General features: G+C 41.1%; 2 protein-coding genes across 2 annotated transcripts in view; both read left to right on the forward strand.

Annotated features, from left to right (window-relative positions):
• Window positions 1-19,748, forward strand: part of MAPK1 (mitogen-activated protein kinase 1) — a gene marked incomplete at its 5' end in the record, with an annotated part of 92,547 nt that overhangs the window by 42,476 nt on the left and 30,323 nt on the right. The window contains 2 exons of the mRNA XM_079717550.1: window positions 12,494-12,676; window positions 14,397-14,586. Coding sequence (XP_079573676.1) covers window positions 12,494-12,676; window positions 14,397-14,586 — 373 coding nt within the window. The remainder of the gene's footprint in view (window positions 1-12,493; window positions 12,677-14,396; window positions 14,587-19,748) is intronic.
• On the forward strand, window positions 18,351-18,656 carry LOC307062154 (non-histone chromosomal protein HMG-14-like; the record flags this gene model as incomplete). The annotated part of the gene is made up of 1 exon (XM_079717687.1): window positions 18,351-18,656. One exon carries the CDS (start codon window positions 18,351-18,353, stop codon window positions 18,654-18,656), a length of 306 nt encoding a protein of 101 aa, XP_079573813.1.

Consider the following 19,748-nt stretch of genomic DNA (forward strand, 5'->3'; position numbering starts at 1 on the left):
AAGCTGGTTCTTTGAGAAGATAAACAAAATTGATAAACCATTAGCCAGACTCATCAAGAAAAAGAGGGAGAAGACTCAAATCAATAAAATTAGAAATGAAAAAGGAGAAGTTACAACAGACACCACAGAAATACAAAGCATCTTAAGAGGCTACTACAAGCAACTCTGTGCCAATAAAATGGACAACCTGGAAGAAATGGACAAATTCTTACAAAGGTATAACCTTCCAAGACTGAACCAGGAAGAAATAGAAAATATGAACAGACCAATCACAAGTAATGAAATTGAAACCGTGATTAAAAATCTTCCAACATACGGAAGTCCAGGACCAGATGGCTCCACAGGTGAATTCTATCAGATGTTTAGAGAAGAGCTAACACCCATCCTTCTCAAACTCTTCCAAAAAATTGCAGAGGAAGGAACACTCCCAAACTCATTCTATGAGGCCACCATCACCCTGATAACCAAAACCAGACAAAGTTACTACAAAAAAAGAAAATTACAGACCAATATCACTGATGAATATAGATGCAAAAATCCTCAACAAAATACTAGCAAATAGAATCCAACAGCACATTAAAAGGATCATACACCATGATCAAGTGGGATTTATCCCAGGGATGCAAGGATTCTTCAGCATATGCAAATCAATCAATGTGATACAACATATTAAAAAATAGAAGAAGAAAAACCATATAATCATTTCAATAAATGAAGAAAAAAACTTTAGACAAAATTCAACACCCATTTATACTAAAAACTCTCCAGAAAGTGGGCATAGAGGGAACCTACCTCAACATAATAAAGGCCATATACGACAAACCCACAGCAAACATCATTCTCAGTGGTGAAAAACTGAAAGCATTTCCTCTGAGATCAGGAACGAGACAAGGATATCCACTCTCACCACTATTATTCAACATAGTTTTGCAAATCCTAGCCATGGCAGTCAGAGAAGAAAAAGAAATAAAAGGAATACAAATTGGAAAAAAAGTAAAACTGTCACTGTTTGCAGATGACATGATACTATGCATAGAGAATCCTAAAGATGCTACCAGAAAACTACTAGAGCTAATCAATGAATTTGGTAAAGTTGCAGGATGCAAAATTAATGCACAGAAATCTCTTGTATTCCTGTACACTAATGATGAAATATCTGAAAGAGAAATTAAGGAGACACTCCCAGTTACCACTGCAACAAAAAGAATAAAATACCTAGGAATAAACCTACCTAGGGAGACAAAAGACCTGTATGCAGAAAACTATAAAACACTGATGAAAGAAATTAAAGATGATACCAACAGATGGGGAGATATACCATGTTCTTGGGTTGGAAGAATCAATATTGTGAAGATGACTATACTACCCAAAACTATCTACAGTCAATGCAATCCCTGTCACATTACCAATGACATTTTTTACGGAACTAGAACAAAAAATCTTAAAATTTGTTTGGGGACACAAAAGACCCCGAATAGCCAAAGCAGTCTTTTTTTTTTTTTTTTTTTTTTTTTTGCGGTACGCAGGCCTCTCACTGCTGTGGCCTCTCCCGTTGCGGAGCACAGGCTCCGGACGCGCAGGCTCAGTGGCCATGGCTCACGGGCCTAGCCGCTCCACGGCATGTGGGATCTTCCCAGACCGGGGCACGAACCCACGTCCCCTGCATCGGCAGGCGGACTCTCAACCACTGTGCCACCAGGGAAGCCCGCCAAAGCAGTCTTGAGGGGAAGAAAACGGAGCTGGAGGAATCAGACTCCCTGACTTCAGACTATACTACAAAGCTGCAGTCATCAAGACGATATGGTACTTGTACAAAAACAGAAACATAGATCAATGGAACAAGATAGAAAGCCCAGAGATAAACCCATGCACCTATGGTCAACTAATCTATAGCAAAGGAGGCAAGGATATACAATGGAAAAAAGACAGTCTCTTCAACAAGTGGTGCTGGGAAAACATGTAAAAAAATGAAATCAGAACACTTCCTAACACCATACACAAAAATAAACTTAAAATGGATTAGAGACCTAAATGTAAGACCAGACACTATAAAACTCTTAGAGGAAAACATAGGAAGAACACTCTTTGACATAAATCACAGCAAGATCTTTTTTGATCCACCTCCTAGAGTAATGGAAATAAAAACAAAAAAACAAATGGGACCTAATGAAACTTCAGAGTTTTTGCACAGCAAAGGAAACCATAAACAAGACGAAAAGACAACCCTCACAATGGGAGAAAATATTTGCAAATGAATCAACGGACAGAGGATTAATCTCCAAAATATATAAACAGCTCATGCAGCTCAATATTAAGAAAACAAACACCCCAATCCAAAAATGGGCAGAAGACCTAAATAGACATTTCTCCAAAGAAGACATACAAATGGCCGAGAAGCACATGAAAAGCTGCTCAACATCACTAATTATTAGAGAAATGCAAATCAAAACTACAACGAGGTATTGCCTCACACCAGTTAGTATGGGCATCATCAGAAAATCTATAAACAACAAATGCTGGAGAGGGTGTGGAGAAAAGGGAACCCTCCTGCACTGTTGGTGGGAATGTAAATTGATACAGCCACTATGGAGAACAGTATGGAGGTTCCTTAAAAAAAAAAAATAGAATTACCATATGATCCAGCACTCCCACTACTGAGCATATACCCAGAGAAAAACGTAATTCAAAAAGACACATGCACCCCAATGTTCATTGCAGCACTATTTACAATAGCCAGGTCATGGAAGCAACCTAAATGTCCATCAATAGACGAATGGATAAAGAACATGTGGTACATATATACAGTGGAATATTACTCAGCCATAAAAAGGAACGAAGTTGGGTCATTTGTAGAGACGTGGATGGATCTAGAGACTGTCATACAGAGTGAAGTAAGTCAGAAAGAGAAAAACAAATCTCGTATATTAATGCATATATGTGGAACCTAGAAAAATGGTACAGATGAACCGGTTTGCAGAGCAGAAATTGAGACACAGATGTAGAGAACAAACGTATGGACACCAAGGGGGGAAAGCTGTGGGGGGGGTGGAGGTGGTGTGATGAATTGGGCAATTGGGATTGACGTGTATACACTGATGTGTATAAAATTGATGACTAATAAGAACCTGCTGTATAAAAAAAAATAAATAAAATTTTAAAATTAAAAAGAAAAAAAGAATAAAGTACATATTTCTCAGCTTTCTTTGTGTGACGTCACCTTTTGCTTTTCACCCAGATGAGCTCTAAACTCCAGCTGTACTGGACGACTTTGCACTTGTACCCAGCCCTCCATGCTTTAGTTCCTGCGGCTCCTTCCTTCTGCAAGCCTTTCCTCATAGACTGCCTATTAAACCCTGCTGTGCTTTTTAACCCACCTTAAATAAATACCACCTTCTGAAAGAGGTTCACAGATATTAACATAGAGCAATGTCTGACACATAGTAAACACTCAATAAATTGTAGCTATTATTAAATAAGAATTGTTCATAAAATTTCTTTTTATTATCACCACCAAACTATAAATATCTTGAGTGATGTCCATATAAGAAACAAGGCAACACAATATATCAGTAATTGTGAGTAAACATGATGTGAAGCGAAAATATGCCTCATATGTAATATACATCAAAAATAAAAGTCTTGACCTGGGGGAAACAAGACTTGAAAGTGCTGCATCAACCCTGTTAACTGTTGTTGCTTTTTGCACTGTAGTAAGTATGACTTTGAGAGGAGGAGGTGTGATCAGGAGTCGAGGGTGTAAAGAGTTGGCAGTACAAGCCAGCTCTGTGGGCGGCTCCTCACACCCCACAGCCTTGGAGTATGTGTGAGAATGCAGTAGCCGAATTGGAAGTGGAGCTGGTGTGGGCACCACCAGCACTGGAGAGTAGTGACCATGCTGAGCGCCCTGCCGTCAGGGCTATGGACAGACCCAGATATACCTAGAAAAAAAGCAGGAAAGTTCAGGATGACAGGGGAAGGTCAATTTTATGAGACACGATTAAAGAACTAACAGTGAAAGGAACTATACCACAAAAGTAAAGCTATTCAAATGAATAAAGTCTTAAGAATAAAGGTTCTTTCCTAAACTCTAATAACCAAATAACTAGAAATCCTGAAATTTTGGAATAATGCTTTTTTAAAGAATAAAGGGTACAGCTTCCATGGAGCAATTTGGAGCAGGCCTTTTTTTCCTTCACATGCAAGACCGCTGTCATTCCAGCTGGCAAACGTAGTAGATTTGAAATGGCTCCTCTGTTTCTCAGAGTCCATAATATATCAAATTATTTCTGTATGTCCAAGTGGGAATCCGAAAATAATTCTTTTATAATCTCAGAGCTTAATACCATAGGTATCTGACTGCAGCTTCTCTCAGCTAATACTTGGGCATCAGCATAAGTTTTCACTCTCTGTTGTAATGACAGTCTCAGCTACTAAGTGGTGCCTGTTGCTAAGTTGGAAACCAGTGTAGAGAGAGCACTTGTATGTTTCTTTTTTCCTTGACATTTAACACTTTTCTAGAAATACTTACTTTCCCTCGGATTTTGTACATGTGAAGTTGTTAGACTCCAATTAAATGTATGTTAAGCTCCTTGACCTTGTCCCACAGCTTGCTGGTGCTCTGTTTCCCCTGATGCCCCCATTGCATTACATTTTGGCTAGATTCTACTGCTGTGTCTTCTAGGTCACCAGGTTTTTCTTCAGTGTATAATCTCTTGCTAATTTCAACCATTGTATTTTTTTCATCTCTAGAAGTTCATTTTGAGTCTTTCTTATACCTTCCACTTCTCTCTTTATATCGTGCTCTACGTTCATGAACGTATGGAGTATATTTATACCAGTACACATGATTGTCTACTAAATTCTATCATCTCTACTTCCTAGGTATGTTTTTTTATTGGCTTTTCTCTTCATTATAGATTGTATTTTCCTGCTTTTTTGTTTTGTGGCTGTTGTTTTTACTGATTTACAGTATTTCAGATGTACAGCAAAGTGATTCAGTATATTCAATATTTATATATTTTTCAGATTCTTTTCCATTATAGGTTATTGCAAGATATTGAATATAGTTCCTGGGGATTTTTTATTTTTTATTTTGGGTGGGGTTTGGATGTTGATTGGATGCAAGACACTGGATTTTACATTGAGTGCTAGGTTTTTTTTGGTATTTCTTTAAATACTTTGGGACTTTTTTTTCTGGGATGCAGTTAAGTTACTTGGAACACTTTGATCCCTTGAAAGCTCTCTTTTAAGCATTTTAGCCCTCTTTTAAGCATTTAGTCCAGAATAGCCTTTAGTCAAAGGCTAATTTAGCCCCAGTACTGAGTCAGCAACCTTTCTGAGGACTCAGTTTTTTGTCGTGGTGTGAGGAGGTCTTTACTGGAAAAGTGGTAGAAGAGGAACTGTTCCCAGCCTTATTCCACATGGATTAGTCCATCTGCTCCTCTCTGGTGGCTCCTTCCCCAGCCTTGGAATTTGATCATGCACAAGCTCTGATCATTATCAGCTGGACACTCAGAGGGAACCCTCTGCAGATCTCCCCAACCTTCTCTGAAGTTCTCCTCTCCTGTACTCAGCTGCAGACATTCTGAGTTGGACTCTCCAGATCTCGAATTCTGTCTCAACTCAGGGAGACTACGAGGCTCCATTTGGGTTTCCTTCTCTGCATTGAAGCCTGGAAACTCCAGGCAGTAAGCTGGGGCAGTCACAGGACTCAGCTTGCTGGCCTGTGTTTCCTGTTGCTGGGTGTCAGAAAACTGTTATTTCATAAATACTGTCTGGTTTTTTTAAGTTAAGGTAAGAGAGTTAGATCAGTCCCTGTTCTTCATCATGGTTAGAAGCAAAAGCCTGTGAAAGTATGTAGAACTTTAAGAACTCATTTAAAAACTCAAGTTATTTCCTTCAAGCTGCCTTATCTTATATTACCTACCCCTCACTGGTTATTTTTTTCTCCCAACAGAATAGACAGAAATAGTAAGACAAAATACAATTTAAATTATGTTTTAAGTCACTCATGGTCCCATCATCCTAGCTTGCTCTGTATATTGCCTCTTCTAGATAAGTATTTTTAAGCTGCAGTCTGTTGGTTTATTTTGAATCTCACCTTTAGTTAATACGATCTTCATACTTAGTTTAATGGCTGCACAGTGACCTGTTATATAAATATTCCATAATGTATTAATCCTCATGTTTGGCAATACAGGTTTTGTTCTTTTAGGTAGTTTTGTGGTAAATACCTTCAAATATCATCCTTATTCTTAAGGATGCTCAAAGGGAGAAAGGCAGGTGGGATGATGTTCTATTTATTTCAATCTGCAGTGAGATTTAGCCTATATTGGGTATTTAGTAAATGTTTGTCAAATGATTGAGGTGGAACATAACTTACAGTTCAATTAGGTAAAGTTTTCAGTTACCTTTTTAGGAATATTTTTTTCCATTGGGCATTTATTTTTATTTTTATGGGGGGTTAAAGTAGATAATTATGAAATGTTTATGTCTCCTTCTACTTATTAAATTAAGCCCATATTTTCTACATGTTAATTATAATTATGTCATCAATTTTGGAGGTATAATTTAGTGGAAGACCTTCAGGTAAACTTTTATGTTGGAATAATTTTAGGTTTACAGAAAAGTTGCCAAGATAGTGCAGAGGGTTCCCGTAAGCCCCCACCCAGTTTCTGTTTCCCTTGATGTTAACATCTTACATTACTGTATGCACTTACCAAAACTGAGAAACCAGCATTGGTATAAAGAAATTTCAGACTTTATTTGGAATTTGCTTTTCCACTGATTTCCTTTTTCTGTTCCAGGATCCAATCCAGGATACTACATGCATTTAGTTGTTATGTTTGCCTGTCTCTCTGTGACTGTTTTCTCACTTTTCTTTTCATGACTTAAAGAGTACTCGTCAAGTATTTTGTAGAATATCCCTCAACTTGGGTTTGTCTGATGTTCTTCTCACTATTAGCCTGGAGTTACAGGTTTAGGGAAAGAGTATCACAGAGATGAGCTGCCTTTCTCGCCTCATCCTATCAGGGAGTCACAATGTCCACATGACGTCACTGGTAGTGGTAACTGATCGCCTGGTGGAGGTGGTATCTGCCAGGCTTCTCCACTGTAAAGTTACTGTCCTTCCCTCTTCACATTCTGTTCTTTTGAGGCAAGTCTCTAAGTTCAGCCTGCCCGCAAGGTGTGGGGGCTGGGAGAGATTGAGTTCCACCTCCTGGAGGGGAGAGGATCTACACATATTACTCTAAGTTCTTCTGTTAGGAAGATTTGTCTCTTCTCCTCCACTGTTTGTTTCTCCCCTGTGAATTTGGTTACAGCTGCTAGAAAGAAGACATAAGTGATTTAGAACGTATAGTTCTGCCATTGAGGAATATAGTCTAATTGAATGGAGGGCATTTGAACAGAACCAAGCTAGGAAACATGAGGTTTGTGAAGTAGGCACTACTTGAGTTGCCACTTTCTCCAAAGCTGTGGCTCCACCATCGTTCCAAGTTGGCTAAGACGGCTCCTGCCTGGTGCACTGCCCTCCCCATTCCATTCCTTCAATAAACTACTACCTGAGGAAACTTCATAAAAATATCGCCATGCTTAAAATCCCTGCCTAACATCCTTTGGTGCCTCCCCAGGGTAAAATTGTAGATATTTAAACATGGCCTGGTTCCTTCTTATGCCTCCGGCTTCAATCCCATCTGTGTCCCCTTGGGTCCCACTCTCTTGCCGAAGGTTCCTACAGGCCTCTGTAGCTTTGCATGCACCTCTGCTTTGCCTGAAGTGTGTACTGCCTTCTCACACCTGCCTAGTTTTGGGAGTCTTCTCTTCACCCCACCTGGTCTGCCAGCCTTCGACCCACCCACTGCTTTCATAACAGCCTGTGCCTTTTGGATGTTCCCTTGGATTTGCCAATCATTCTCCTCCTCCTCGCCTTCTTTAAAGGTAGTCACCTTTGCTGCTTCCACTCCTGTCCCCACTCGCCTCCATTTACTTCCGCCCAGGGCGCCACACATCAGCTGATTGCAGATTCATTGAATGCTTTCCAGTTGTTGTCAAGCATTCCTGTTTGGAACTCTTTATAATCTTGGCTTGTGAAACACCACTCTCTCCTGGTGCTTATAGGTGCTTCCTCATTCTCTAGCTGGTTCCTCCTCCTCTGTCTGCTCCTGAGTTCTGTCCTCAGACCTGTTTTCTCCACGTATCTCTCCTCAGTAGTGCAACCCTCTGTGGCTTCCGTTAAAAATTCCCAAATCTTACTCCTAACCTTGTTCTCTCTCTTTAATGCTGCTAGAAGCGCAGAGCCATCCGAATCATCTGCAAGCCTCCTCAGATCTTTAAATCAGGAAGTACAAGACTGTCATTGTCTTCCCCTACCCCCATCTTCATTTTGTGCCTCCCAAACCCAGGCCTGCCCCTCATGTTTTGTTTGCAAGGCCTGGGTCAGGAATACAAATGGAGCATCACATACCATATAAATCAAACTAAGAAACAAGAAATGTATTCCCCCCACACACACACACACCCCGAGACAGATAAACTTTCTTAAAGACCTGGAAGATCAGGTTCAAATTGAAAGATCTTGGGCTTTTTAGAGTTGGGTATCAGCAGTTCGAGGAGAGCAGGCCTCCAGCATAGCCCTCTTCTCTTCCCAGCCAGTGCTGTGCCCCCCAACCCCCATGAGCTGGAGCTTGTGGACCCCCAGCCCAACAGTCCACACACCGTGTATACCCTGCAGATAGCTCCCCTTGTGGTACACACCCTGGAGGAGCATTCTGCTCGCCACCTTGGGATTCTGGGGCTCCTGATGGCACAGTCCCCGGACCCCATAATCACCACTGGGTGAGGGGGTGCCTGGTTGGGTGAGGACCAGCTGACCCCGTAGATGGCCTGATTGTTTTCCTCTCCACATGTTGCCTCTCGCCTTCTCTGTGCCCTTGCTCCTCTTTTGAAAGCCTGCTCATCTTTCAGGGTATGGTTTCTACAGGCCTCATCTTCTTTTAATCCTCTCTTTGTTGCCCTTATTTGGACTTAATCTACCCACCTTCTCCTTGGGTTTCAGAAGTGCTTTACTGTGACAAAGGCAGTGCATCCTGTCTGTTCCTGTCTCCTTCCCTCACTAAATTGCCAGTTTTTTAAGAGGAGGATCACTGTTTGGTTTTGCCCCCAGTACTAACATGAAGTCTCAGAAGTGGGAAGTGCTTGACAAGTGTGGCTTGAATCCGCCGCAGCTCTGGCGTCACCCTCCTGTTGTTGTGGTAACCCTGTCAAAACAGGAAATGAGGTTAGTTTAGCATGACTTGTTCATAATTGACTCATGCTGGTTCCCTTTTCTTCCCTAAGCGATCACAAAACATCTGTTCAATAATCTACTCCAGAATTTTGTGGGCTTCTACTTCCACATTAACTGGTTAAATACAGTTCTGGAATCTCTGTTCCCACCCACCCTGGCCCTGGAATTCACCATGCATTTGGAGAGCCCTGGCTCCTTTTTTTTAATTGCTCTCTTAAGAATTGCTTGATGAACAATATACCAGCGTACAGTTTAAGTTTTGACATATTATGCACCCATTAAGCTATCAAGACAATTAGATAATGAACATTCATCACCTCCAAAAGTTATCTAGCTTCCATTTCCATTTGTGTAATCCCTCCCTCCCAGCAGCCCCAGGTAAACCCTTCTGATGTGCTTTCTGTCCTCATAGACTAGTTTGCATTTTATATAAGTAGAGGTACTTTTCTTTTGGTCTGGCTTCACTCAGCATAATTATTTTGAGATTCATCTGTGTTGTATATATCAACAGTTTGTTTCCTTTTATTGCTGAATAGTAGGAATCTACCGTTTTAAGAATTGAATGTGCTCACCTCTGGGCTTGACCTCCCATTCCCCACCATTTATGTATCTCAGGATAGAATTCATCTGGGACTTGAAGCTGCATTTATGTAAGATGACTGGGTGCTCTCAATAGCTTGAGCTCCTCAAGGGCACAGTAATAGTATAATCTTTGTATCCTGTTAGTATAACCAAATGGCTGGAAAAAGTTTTCTCCTTTATTTAGGGATGTGTGTCTGTGTGTCTGTGTGTGTCTGTGCCTCTCTCTCTGTTTTATTTATTTATTTACTTTAAATGTATTTATTATTTATTTTTGGTTGCATTGGGTCTTCGTTGCTGTGCGCAGGCTTTCTCTAGTTGCAGTGAGCGGGGGCTACTCTTCGTTGCGGTGCGCGGGCTTCTCATTGCAGTGGCTTCACTTGTTGTGGAGCATGGGCTCTAGGTGCGCGGGCTTCAGTAGTTGTGGCACACAGGCTCAGTAGCTGTGACTGTGGGCTCTAGAGCGCATGCTCAGTAGTTGTGGCGCACGGGCTTAGTTGCTCCGCAGCATGTGAGATCTTCCCGGACCAGGGCTCAAACCTGTGTCCCCTGCATTGGCAGGCGGGTTCTTAACCACTGTGCCACCAGGGACACCCTCTCTCTGTTTTAAATAACATACCCAGTTCCAATTTCATCACTGAGTGTCAGTCAGTACAGTTGGAGTGGCATGCTGACCATAAGCCCCTCTCTGCAAGCAGTCTTATCCTCGAAGGCAAGTTTATGCCCATGTTTGTTTGACTACCATGCTTCAGTAAAACTGGATATTTATTTATTTATTTTTAATTTAAAAATATTTATTTATTTATTTTTGGCTGCGTTGGGTCTTTGTTGCTGCATGCGGGCCTTCTCTAGTTGCGGCAAGAGGGGGCTACTCTTCCGTTGCAGTGCGCCAGCTTCTCATTGCGGTGCCTTCTCTTGTTGCGGAGCACGGGCTCTAGGCATGTGGGCTTCAGGAGTTATGGCATGGGGGCTCAGTAGCTGTGGCTCATGGGCTCTAGAGCACAGGCTCAGTAGTTGTGGCACACGGGCTTAGTTGCTCCGTGGCATGTGGGTTCTTCCCGGACCAGGGCTCGAACCCATTTCCCCTGCATTGGCAGGCGGATTCTTAACCACTGCGCCACCAGGGAAGCCCTGGATATTTATAATGTTGAGTGTAAACCAATATTTTATAACTATATTTACCTGTGTTCTCTTTTGTTGAACTCAGGCTCTAAAATCTGAATTACCAAAAAAGTTTTGATTTCTAATAGTATTTACTCCCAGTGTTGAATAAGCTTGCTTGAACGACATATCCCTTTGCCTGTCTACCTAAAAATCAGTGGTTTAGGCCTTCTTGCAGCAAACCAAAGCAAAATAAGATTTGAGTAGTTATTCTTTTATTTAAGGAAATAGACGTCACTTCAAAGTGTTGGGGTACCCGAGTGCAATGTATAAATGGTGTGAGAAAACCGAAGCTGAGTGAGACAAGGTCCCTCCTACAGCATAGTTTTGTGGTAGAGTCAGACAAATGCATCACTAATTCTCAGTATAAGTAGACTGATAGATATGATTATAGAAGGACAAACTTGAGAATAAACTTATTTTACTGTTTCCTGTTTCTAGCACTTACCCAGAGGAAACCAGAAGTAATGTCTTACTGCCCGTCCGTGTTCTTTCATTGCTTCGGTCAATGGACCAGATGTTGATACTTGTTAATATGAAAAGCTCTTACAGAAAAGATTCAATAGAATATTGTTCATAAAGATAGTAGTAATATTCAAGATTCAAATTCATCATAAAATTGAAGATAAAATTGTTATTGCTTCTGCTTGGAATTCTATTAAGTCAGACCTTCAGGACAACTTGGAAAGAACTGGGCCCTATGTTATGGCTGTGAAGGTATTTTTTGAACAATACTTTTTAGGTTTTGTTATAAGACTACCCAAACATCTTGATTAAATTTCTTGTGGTGGGGGGAGGAGGAAGAAATAGTCATGTCATTTTGCACGTAAGACAAAGTTGTTGCAAGCAATCAGTGCATCCTCCTGCCCCACCTTTTAATTGAAGTATAATTGACTTAAAATATTAATTTCAGATATACGGCATAGTGATTTAGTATTTTTACAGATTATGCTCCATTAGAAGTTATTACAAGATAATGGCTATAATTCCCTGTGCGATGCAGTACATCCTTATTGCTCTCTTGGGTGCATTTTTGTTTGGGTTGAAGATGTGGTTGATGGTCATTTGATTGTTTCTGCTGAGTCAGTGGAATCTGATAAAACAGTAGGAAGTTGTTTTGGAGGCAGAAATGATTGCTCTCACCAGAATGCAGTTGCTGTTAAAAACAGTGGGAAAATGGCGTGTGTGTGTCATACGCCCGTGTTCCTGGATTTATGAAAATGGGCATCTGTACAGTTCCCAGGGCCAGGCCCTCTGTTAGTTTTGAGATTCTGTGTGTGCTGCATTTTGCCAGCCGCATCCTCCCTAGCTTAAGACCTCTTTGTGGATTATACACATGCTTCCTTCACGTGTATGAAACAAGTATTTGCCCAGAGTGCTAAACATTTAATACTTTACCGCCTTGTTCTGAGAACTGTTTTTAACGCCATCTCCCCTCCTCTCCTCCTTTTTTATTTATTTTTTTAGCTCTGCTTATGATAATGTCAACAAAGTTCGAGTAGCTATCAAGAAAATCAGCCCTTTTGAGCACCAGACCTACTGCCAGAGAACCCTGAGGGAGATAAAAATCTTACTGCGCTTCAGACATGAGAACATCATTGGAATCAATGATATTATTCGAGCACCAACCATCGAGCAGATGAAAGATGTGTATCCTTTTCAGGCAACTGCTCCACTGCTCCGTCACCTGGTTGAGTAATGTAACTGGACGTGTCCTGCAGTTATAGGGGCGGAGGAAAAGTAGTAAAGCACATTTAAGGGGAAACTGTACTTTGCTTGTCATTTACTGTAATACTTGCATCATTTACATTTTTTCTCTGATTCATTTTTTCATTTGTCAGTAACTGATTTTAGTATCTTTTTGCAAATCCAATATTTTCTGTCAGTTTCAGTAAAGATTTCCTTTAAGTGTAGTTGTGGAAAATTTTGGAGAACACCTTTTCCAGTCATGTGTTTGCCACTCAAGGTATGGTTTGTTATGATGGTGAAAAGGAAAGAGCAGTCGACTGTGGAGGAGGGTGCCCTGTACAGCACCTGGTCAGGTCCAGACTGTCCTGATCTTAGCACCATTTCACATCTGGGTCCAGTTTTCTCGTTTTTAAAACTGGCGTGCTCGCCCTCATGATCTTCAAGGCTGGTTCAGCTCTGAAGTTGTGTGATTAACTATGACCAACATTTAGAAATCTGGACTAAGCAGGTAAAAGGCTTGGTAAAGGAGGCTGCCTGGGTAAAGACTGTGTTTGAAAGGTACAAATGTGAAGTGTGCTGAGGAGGACCTGATGGGAGAAGGTTCCAGTTCTGGCCGCAGCAGTGTTCCCACCAGTTTGCCCACTTTGCATTCTACCCCTCCAGGGAGAGGCAGCTCACTATCTCCAGGAAGCCTTTCCATTTTTATTTTATTTATTTTTATTTTTATTATTTTTTTTTTTTAGCCTTTCCATTTTTAGACAGCTCTGTCACTAAGTTCTGATGATATTTTAAGTGAAATGCCTCCTCCTGCCATCTGTTGTCCTGCTTTACCTTTTGCCTTGAAAATCACATCTCTGTCAGATGACAAGTTTTCCAGTTATGTTTCCTTCAAAACCTGTACCATGTCTCATCTAGCATGAATCTGTAGATGTGTAATATTTACACAGAAATGAATAAAAGAAATGCAAAAACACTAATGAAATAATATCGTGGTGAAGTTAAAACCTAGCGGCTTTTATAATTTATTTTCTGTGGGAATGAAGTTAGCCATAACTAAAATTCTAGATGCTGAGATACACGGATAGGCAGGAAAACAAGAGGAGCTCAACCAGGACAGACCCCTTCCTAGCACAACTTCCAACAGTCTTAGTTATTTATACTCTTAACCTTAATTGAAGGGTGAAGCATACAGACTGAGGGTTGAGTTTAGTAGCAAATGTGTTCTAGGCCTGTGTTTCCAAAAGTTTTATGGTTGATTTTTGTGGAGAAGGAGGGGGACAAGAAGGGAGGTAAAAGAACAGTGACGTTTTGAGTTGTTGCTAGGCCAGAGAGGAGGGAGTGCCTGGTGCTGGCCCCCAGCCCTTTCCAACAACCCCAGAGGGCGTCTGTTGATGGTGGACAGCTTGGAGACCAGGACTCGTCCACACCACCTGCGTCAGGTCTCCGCTAGCGCATCACTGCGCACATCAGGCAGGCGTGATGCCTGCTGTCTCACAGGACCTAAGAAGGAGTTCACGACTTTCCAATTCCTTCTGTTGAGGTGTACCAAGTTTTCATCAGGTTCTCATTTCCCTCCTGAGCCTCATGATGTAATACTGGACCCTTTGGGTTCGTTTTGTTTTCAGTGCTTTGCTAAGTGTGACCAGCTATTTTGGTGTGTTACCTTAATCTTTCCAAACAGATATATAGTACAGGACCTCATGGAAACAGATCTCTACAAGCTCTTGAAGACGCAACACCTCAGCAACGACCATATCTGCTATTTTCTTTACCAGATCCTCAGAGGGTTAAAATATATCCATTCAGCTAATGTGCTGCACCGTGACCTCAAACCTTCCAACCTGCTGCTCAACACCACCTGCGATCTCAAGGTCAGCTTGGTTATTTACTCTTAGGGTGATATCTGTTGAAAAACTCTTGTTACTGGGGCATATTTATATTTATTGTTATTCAGATTTAAAATTACACCAGAAATACATGAAAACATTTATGGCAAAAAAAGTGCAAGTAAAGGGTGCTAGTTCTCTTTTTCTTCTCCATCCCATTGCTCCTCCTTCTCCAGAGGTAACCACTATAACAAATTGGTGTATTTTCATCTAAATTTTTACTATGCTCTTATATACACATGTACTTTTTAACTTATATATGTAAATAGGATCATGTGTACATTAAAAGATATATTTCATTAGTCACCTTTTTCTTTGATAAATTTTATACAGTAAACACTCAGAAAACAGCAGAAAAGTTGACCTTAATGATTTAGATTCCTAAAGAATGCACTCCCAACAAATAGGGAAACCCTAGATCCTTTATAGTCCTTAGAGTTCTCTTAAAAGTGGGCAGCATTTATATATATATTTCTATTTTAATACATGGCAGAGCTAAATAAGGAGGGAGGGCTACAGCTGTCTCCAGTATGAAGAAGGGAATGTGGATTCAGTCTAGTAAAAATGCATGTGAATTTAAGACCTAGATGAATGAAATGATATCTCATGTTCATGGATTGGAAGGCTTAATATTGTTAAGATGGCAGTACTTCCCAGTTTGATCTACAGGTTTAATGCAGTCCGTATCAGAGTCCCAGGTGGCTTTTTTTGCAGAAATGGGCAGGCTGATCCTGAAATGCATATAGAAATTCAAGAGACCCAGAATAGCCAAAACAATCTTATGAAAGAGCAAAGTTAGAGGACTCACACTTCCTGATTTTAAAACTTATTACAAAGCTATAGTAATCAAGACATTGTGATTCTGGCATAAGAGTAGGCATATAGCCCACTGGAGTAGAATTGAGTCAATAAATAAACCCATATGTTTTTGGGTTTTTTCATTCATTCATTCATTTATTCATTTATTTTCGGCTGCGTTTGGTCTTTGTTGCTGCACACGGGCTTTCTGTAGTTGTGGCAAGTGGGGGCTACTCTTCATTGCAGTGCGCAGGCTTCTCATTGCAGTGGCTTGTCCTGTTGCGGAGCACAGGCTCAGGTGCATGGGCTTCAGTAGTTGTGGCTTGCGGGCTCTAGAGCACAGGCTCAGTAGTTGTAGCACACAGGCTTAGTTGCTTCGCGGCATGTGGGATCTTCCTGGACCAGGGCTCAAGCTCGTGTCCCCTGCATTGGCAGGCGGATTCTTAACCACTGCACCACCAGGGAAGCCCCAACCCACATGTTTATGATCAACTGACTTTTGACAAGAGTGCCAGGATCATTCCCTGGGGAAAGAATAGTCTTTTCACCAAATGGTGCTGGGACAATTGGATAACCACATGCAAAAAAAAAAAATGAGTTTGGACCCCTCCCTGCCTTGTACTATGTACAAAAATTAACTCAAAATGGATTAGAGATCTAAGTTTAAAGGCTGAAACTAGAATGCACTTAAAAAACACAGGAGTAAATTCTTGCAAACTTGTGTTAGGCAGACTTCTTAGACATGACACCAAAAACACAAGCAACAACATTTTTTTTTTTATAATAGATTTCAGGGAGTTCCCCGGTGGCCTAGTGGTTAGGACTCGGTGCTTTCACTGCTGTGGCCTGAGTTCAATCCCTGGTCGGGGAACTGAGATCCTACAAGCTGTGTGGCGTGGCGTGGCGTGGCGTGGCGTGGCATAGCCAAAAAAAAAAAAGTATTTCATCAAGATGAGAAGCATGCACTACAAAGTAACTCATCAAGAGAGTGAAAAGACAACCCACAGAATGAGAGAAAATATTTGTAAATCATATATGTGATAAGAGATTTATATCTAGAATATATGAAAAACTCTTACAGCTTAACAACTAAAAGATAAATGGCACAATTTAAAAGTGGGCAAAGAATCTGAAAAGACCAAGGATCTAAAGAAGGTATACAAACAACCAATAAGTACATGAAAAGATGCTTGACATCATTAGTCAGTGGGGAAATGCAAATCAAAACCACGAGATACCACTTCACACACACTACAATGATATAATCAGATGATAAGTGTCAGCAAGAACTCGGCCCCAGGTGTATACCTGAGTGGAATGAAAACATGCATCCGCACACAGACAGATATAGAAATATTCATAGTGGCGTAATAGCCCAAAGGCAGAAATAATTCAGATGTCCAAATTACGATGGATAAATAGAATGTGGTGGATCCATACAGTGTAATAAAAAGGAATGAAGTACTGATATGTGCTACAATATGGATGTATCTTTTTTTTTTAATGGATCTTAATGAGTTATGTTTTATTTTTGGCTGCATTGGGTCTTCATTGCTGCATGAGGGCTTTCTCTAGTTGCGGCTAGTGGGAGCTACTCTTTGTTGCAGTGCGCGGGCTTCTCATTGTGGTGGCTTCTCTTGTTGTGGTGCACGGGCTCTAGGCACACAGGCTTCAGTAGTTGTGGCACACGGGCTTAGTTGCTCCATGGCATGTGAGATCTTCCCGGACCAAGGTTCGAACCCGTTTCCCCTGCATTGGCAGGCGGATTCTTAACAACTGCGCCAACAGGGAAGCCCAATATGGATGCATCTTGCAAACATTATTAAGTATGTGAGGGAAAGAAACGAGTCATAGAAGATCACATATTGTAGAATAGATGTGTCTGTAGAGATGGAAGGTAGATTAGCAGTTGCTGTGGGCTGTTGGGATTGGGGAGGCATTGGGAGAGACTGCTGATGGGCAGGAGGTTTCTTTTTGAGGTTATAAAAATGTTCTAAAATTGGATAGTAGTATTGGTCATATAGCTCTGTGATATAATACCAAAAACCATTGAACTGCACACTTTAAATGAGAGAATTGTGTAGTATGTGAATTATATCTCCATAAATTTGTTTGAAAAGTACGTATAGATGTATAGTAGTGATCATTTCGTGGACTTCACTTCCACAGACGTTCCTGTGGGAAGCTGTGTAAGGTATACCTGGCAAGGGAGGTGAGTGTCTGTCCCTGCAGTCTGAAAACTGATAGGTCAGGAGTCTGATAAGCAATAGATGATTGCAGTACTGTCTGTTGTAACACACACAAAGGAGAGAGGTGAGTTGGTTCTGACCAGGCTGTGAGGCATCAGGAAGGAGGATTGTCGTGCTGTCCCTCTCAGCATGTCAGGCTTGCAGTGGGCGAGTGGCTGGGCACAGGCAGAAGGAACAACAGAAATATAGTAAGAATAAGAATATAGTAAGAATAAGAATATAGTAAGAATAAGAGTGCACCAACACTGAGGCCTGCGCTGTGTGGCTGCAGCTTTGGTGATCACTGAAGTGTTGATCATGGAGAGCCTTCTGGAACTATCTAAAAAGGCAGTGGGTCCTGTCATCAGGCAGTCATCTTATCCGCTGTCGTTGGGTGTTTAAAGCAAGGTGGCAGATGTCCTGTGAAACGTTGTGGAGGACAGCTTCCTGCATCAGGTATGACTCGGTTGGACTCTTGTCACCTCTTAGGATCCTTCTGAGTTAAATTCATGTACTTCCTACATACGGTGTAGCCAGATCCCTGTGCATGGATCTGTGCAGATGAGAGCCAGGTTGGCACACAAGGAATGGCCGTACTTTGTCGGCTCTTAGTGATTTTCTTGAAAAATTACAGTGAAGAGCGTCCAGGCAGCCCAGCTTCGCGAAGGCTCTCAGCGCGCCGCGGCCCGCAGGCACCTGGCATGCGCCCACCCTGCCGCCACGATGCCCAAGAGGAAGGTCCGCTCCACCGAGGGGGCGGCGAAGGAGGAACCCAAGAGGAGATCAGCGAGGTTGTCAGCTAAACCGGCTCCTGCAAAAGTGGAAACGAAGCCAGAAAAGGCGGCAGGAAAGGATAAATCTTCCGACAAAAAAGTGCAAACAAAAGGGAAAAGGGGAGCAAAGGGAAAACAGGCTGAAGTGGCTAACCAAGAGACTAAAGAAGACTTACCTGCAGAAAATGGAGAAACTAAAAATGAGGAGAGCCCAGCTGCTGATGAAGCAGGAGAGAAAGAAGCCAAGTCTGATTAATATCACACACCTGGTCCTATCAGTGGTCCGTTTCCCTTCTTGTACAATCCAGAGGAATATTTTTATCAACTATTTTGTAAATGCAAGTTTTTTAGTAGCTCTAGAAACATTTTTAAAAAGGAAGGAATCCCACCTCATCCCATTTTTTAAGTGTAAATGCTTTTTTTTAAGAAGTGAAATCATTTGCTGCTGGTTTATTTTTTGGTACAACCAGAAAATAGTGGGATATTGAATATGGGAGGCGTTGATTGTCTTGGGTGTCAGCTTAACATTCCACAGATGGAGGGTAGCTTTTATATCCTATAATACAAAGCATACTAAATGGCAGTTTGGAGTCAGTTGTGCATATAATGTCCTAAACACTTTAAATTACGTATCTTCCCACATTGTTTTTGGTAGAATTGTTTCCTAAAGCAAACCACTCACCCCTTGATCTTGGCTCTCCTGGGCAGAATTTTGTGCACTCTGTAACATCTTTGGTCATGGTAGTCCAATTCTTCTAGTAGCTGTTAATGTGCTGTGAACAATTGACAATTTGAGTATCTAGTGTATATGATATTAAATTGTGAATTAGTGGGACTTACGATGTAACAACATATCAATATTTGAAGATATTGGTACTTGATATCCTGTGAAGGAAAATTTGCCCCTAAATTTTAAGCTGGAAAGTCACTGGAATAACTGTTCAGAAAAGAATCACAACTACATGATTTTTTAGGTTTTTGGTACGTATGTTGAGAATTGTGTACAAATTGAAATGTCTGTGTACTGATCCTCAAAACAGCCAATAAAATCTCAATTATGAAAGAATTTCTTGAAGCACATGAAAAAAAATTACAGTGAATATTTTTATGTCTCCTAGTGCTTTTTTTTTCTTTCTGTTTCTTATCACAGTCCTTTTATGGCAGATTGCTTTTGTTTGTTTTTGGAGAGCCATTGTTAATATTTTAAGTATGGAATATTTCTGGGAAAAGTTGACTTTTACTTTGGCTTGAAAATGCTTGTCCTTAAGAAGAAGCACAGAACTAGACTACTTTGTCTGTTGTCTCTTCACTGTTTGTGGACTTGTCTTTACCTCGGGCCATTTTATTC

Source organism: Hyperoodon ampullatus (assembly GCF_949752795.1).
Source record: "Hyperoodon ampullatus genome assembly, chromosome: 13".
Classification (NCBI taxonomy): domain Eukaryota; kingdom Metazoa; phylum Chordata; class Mammalia; order Artiodactyla; family Ziphiidae; genus Hyperoodon; species Hyperoodon ampullatus.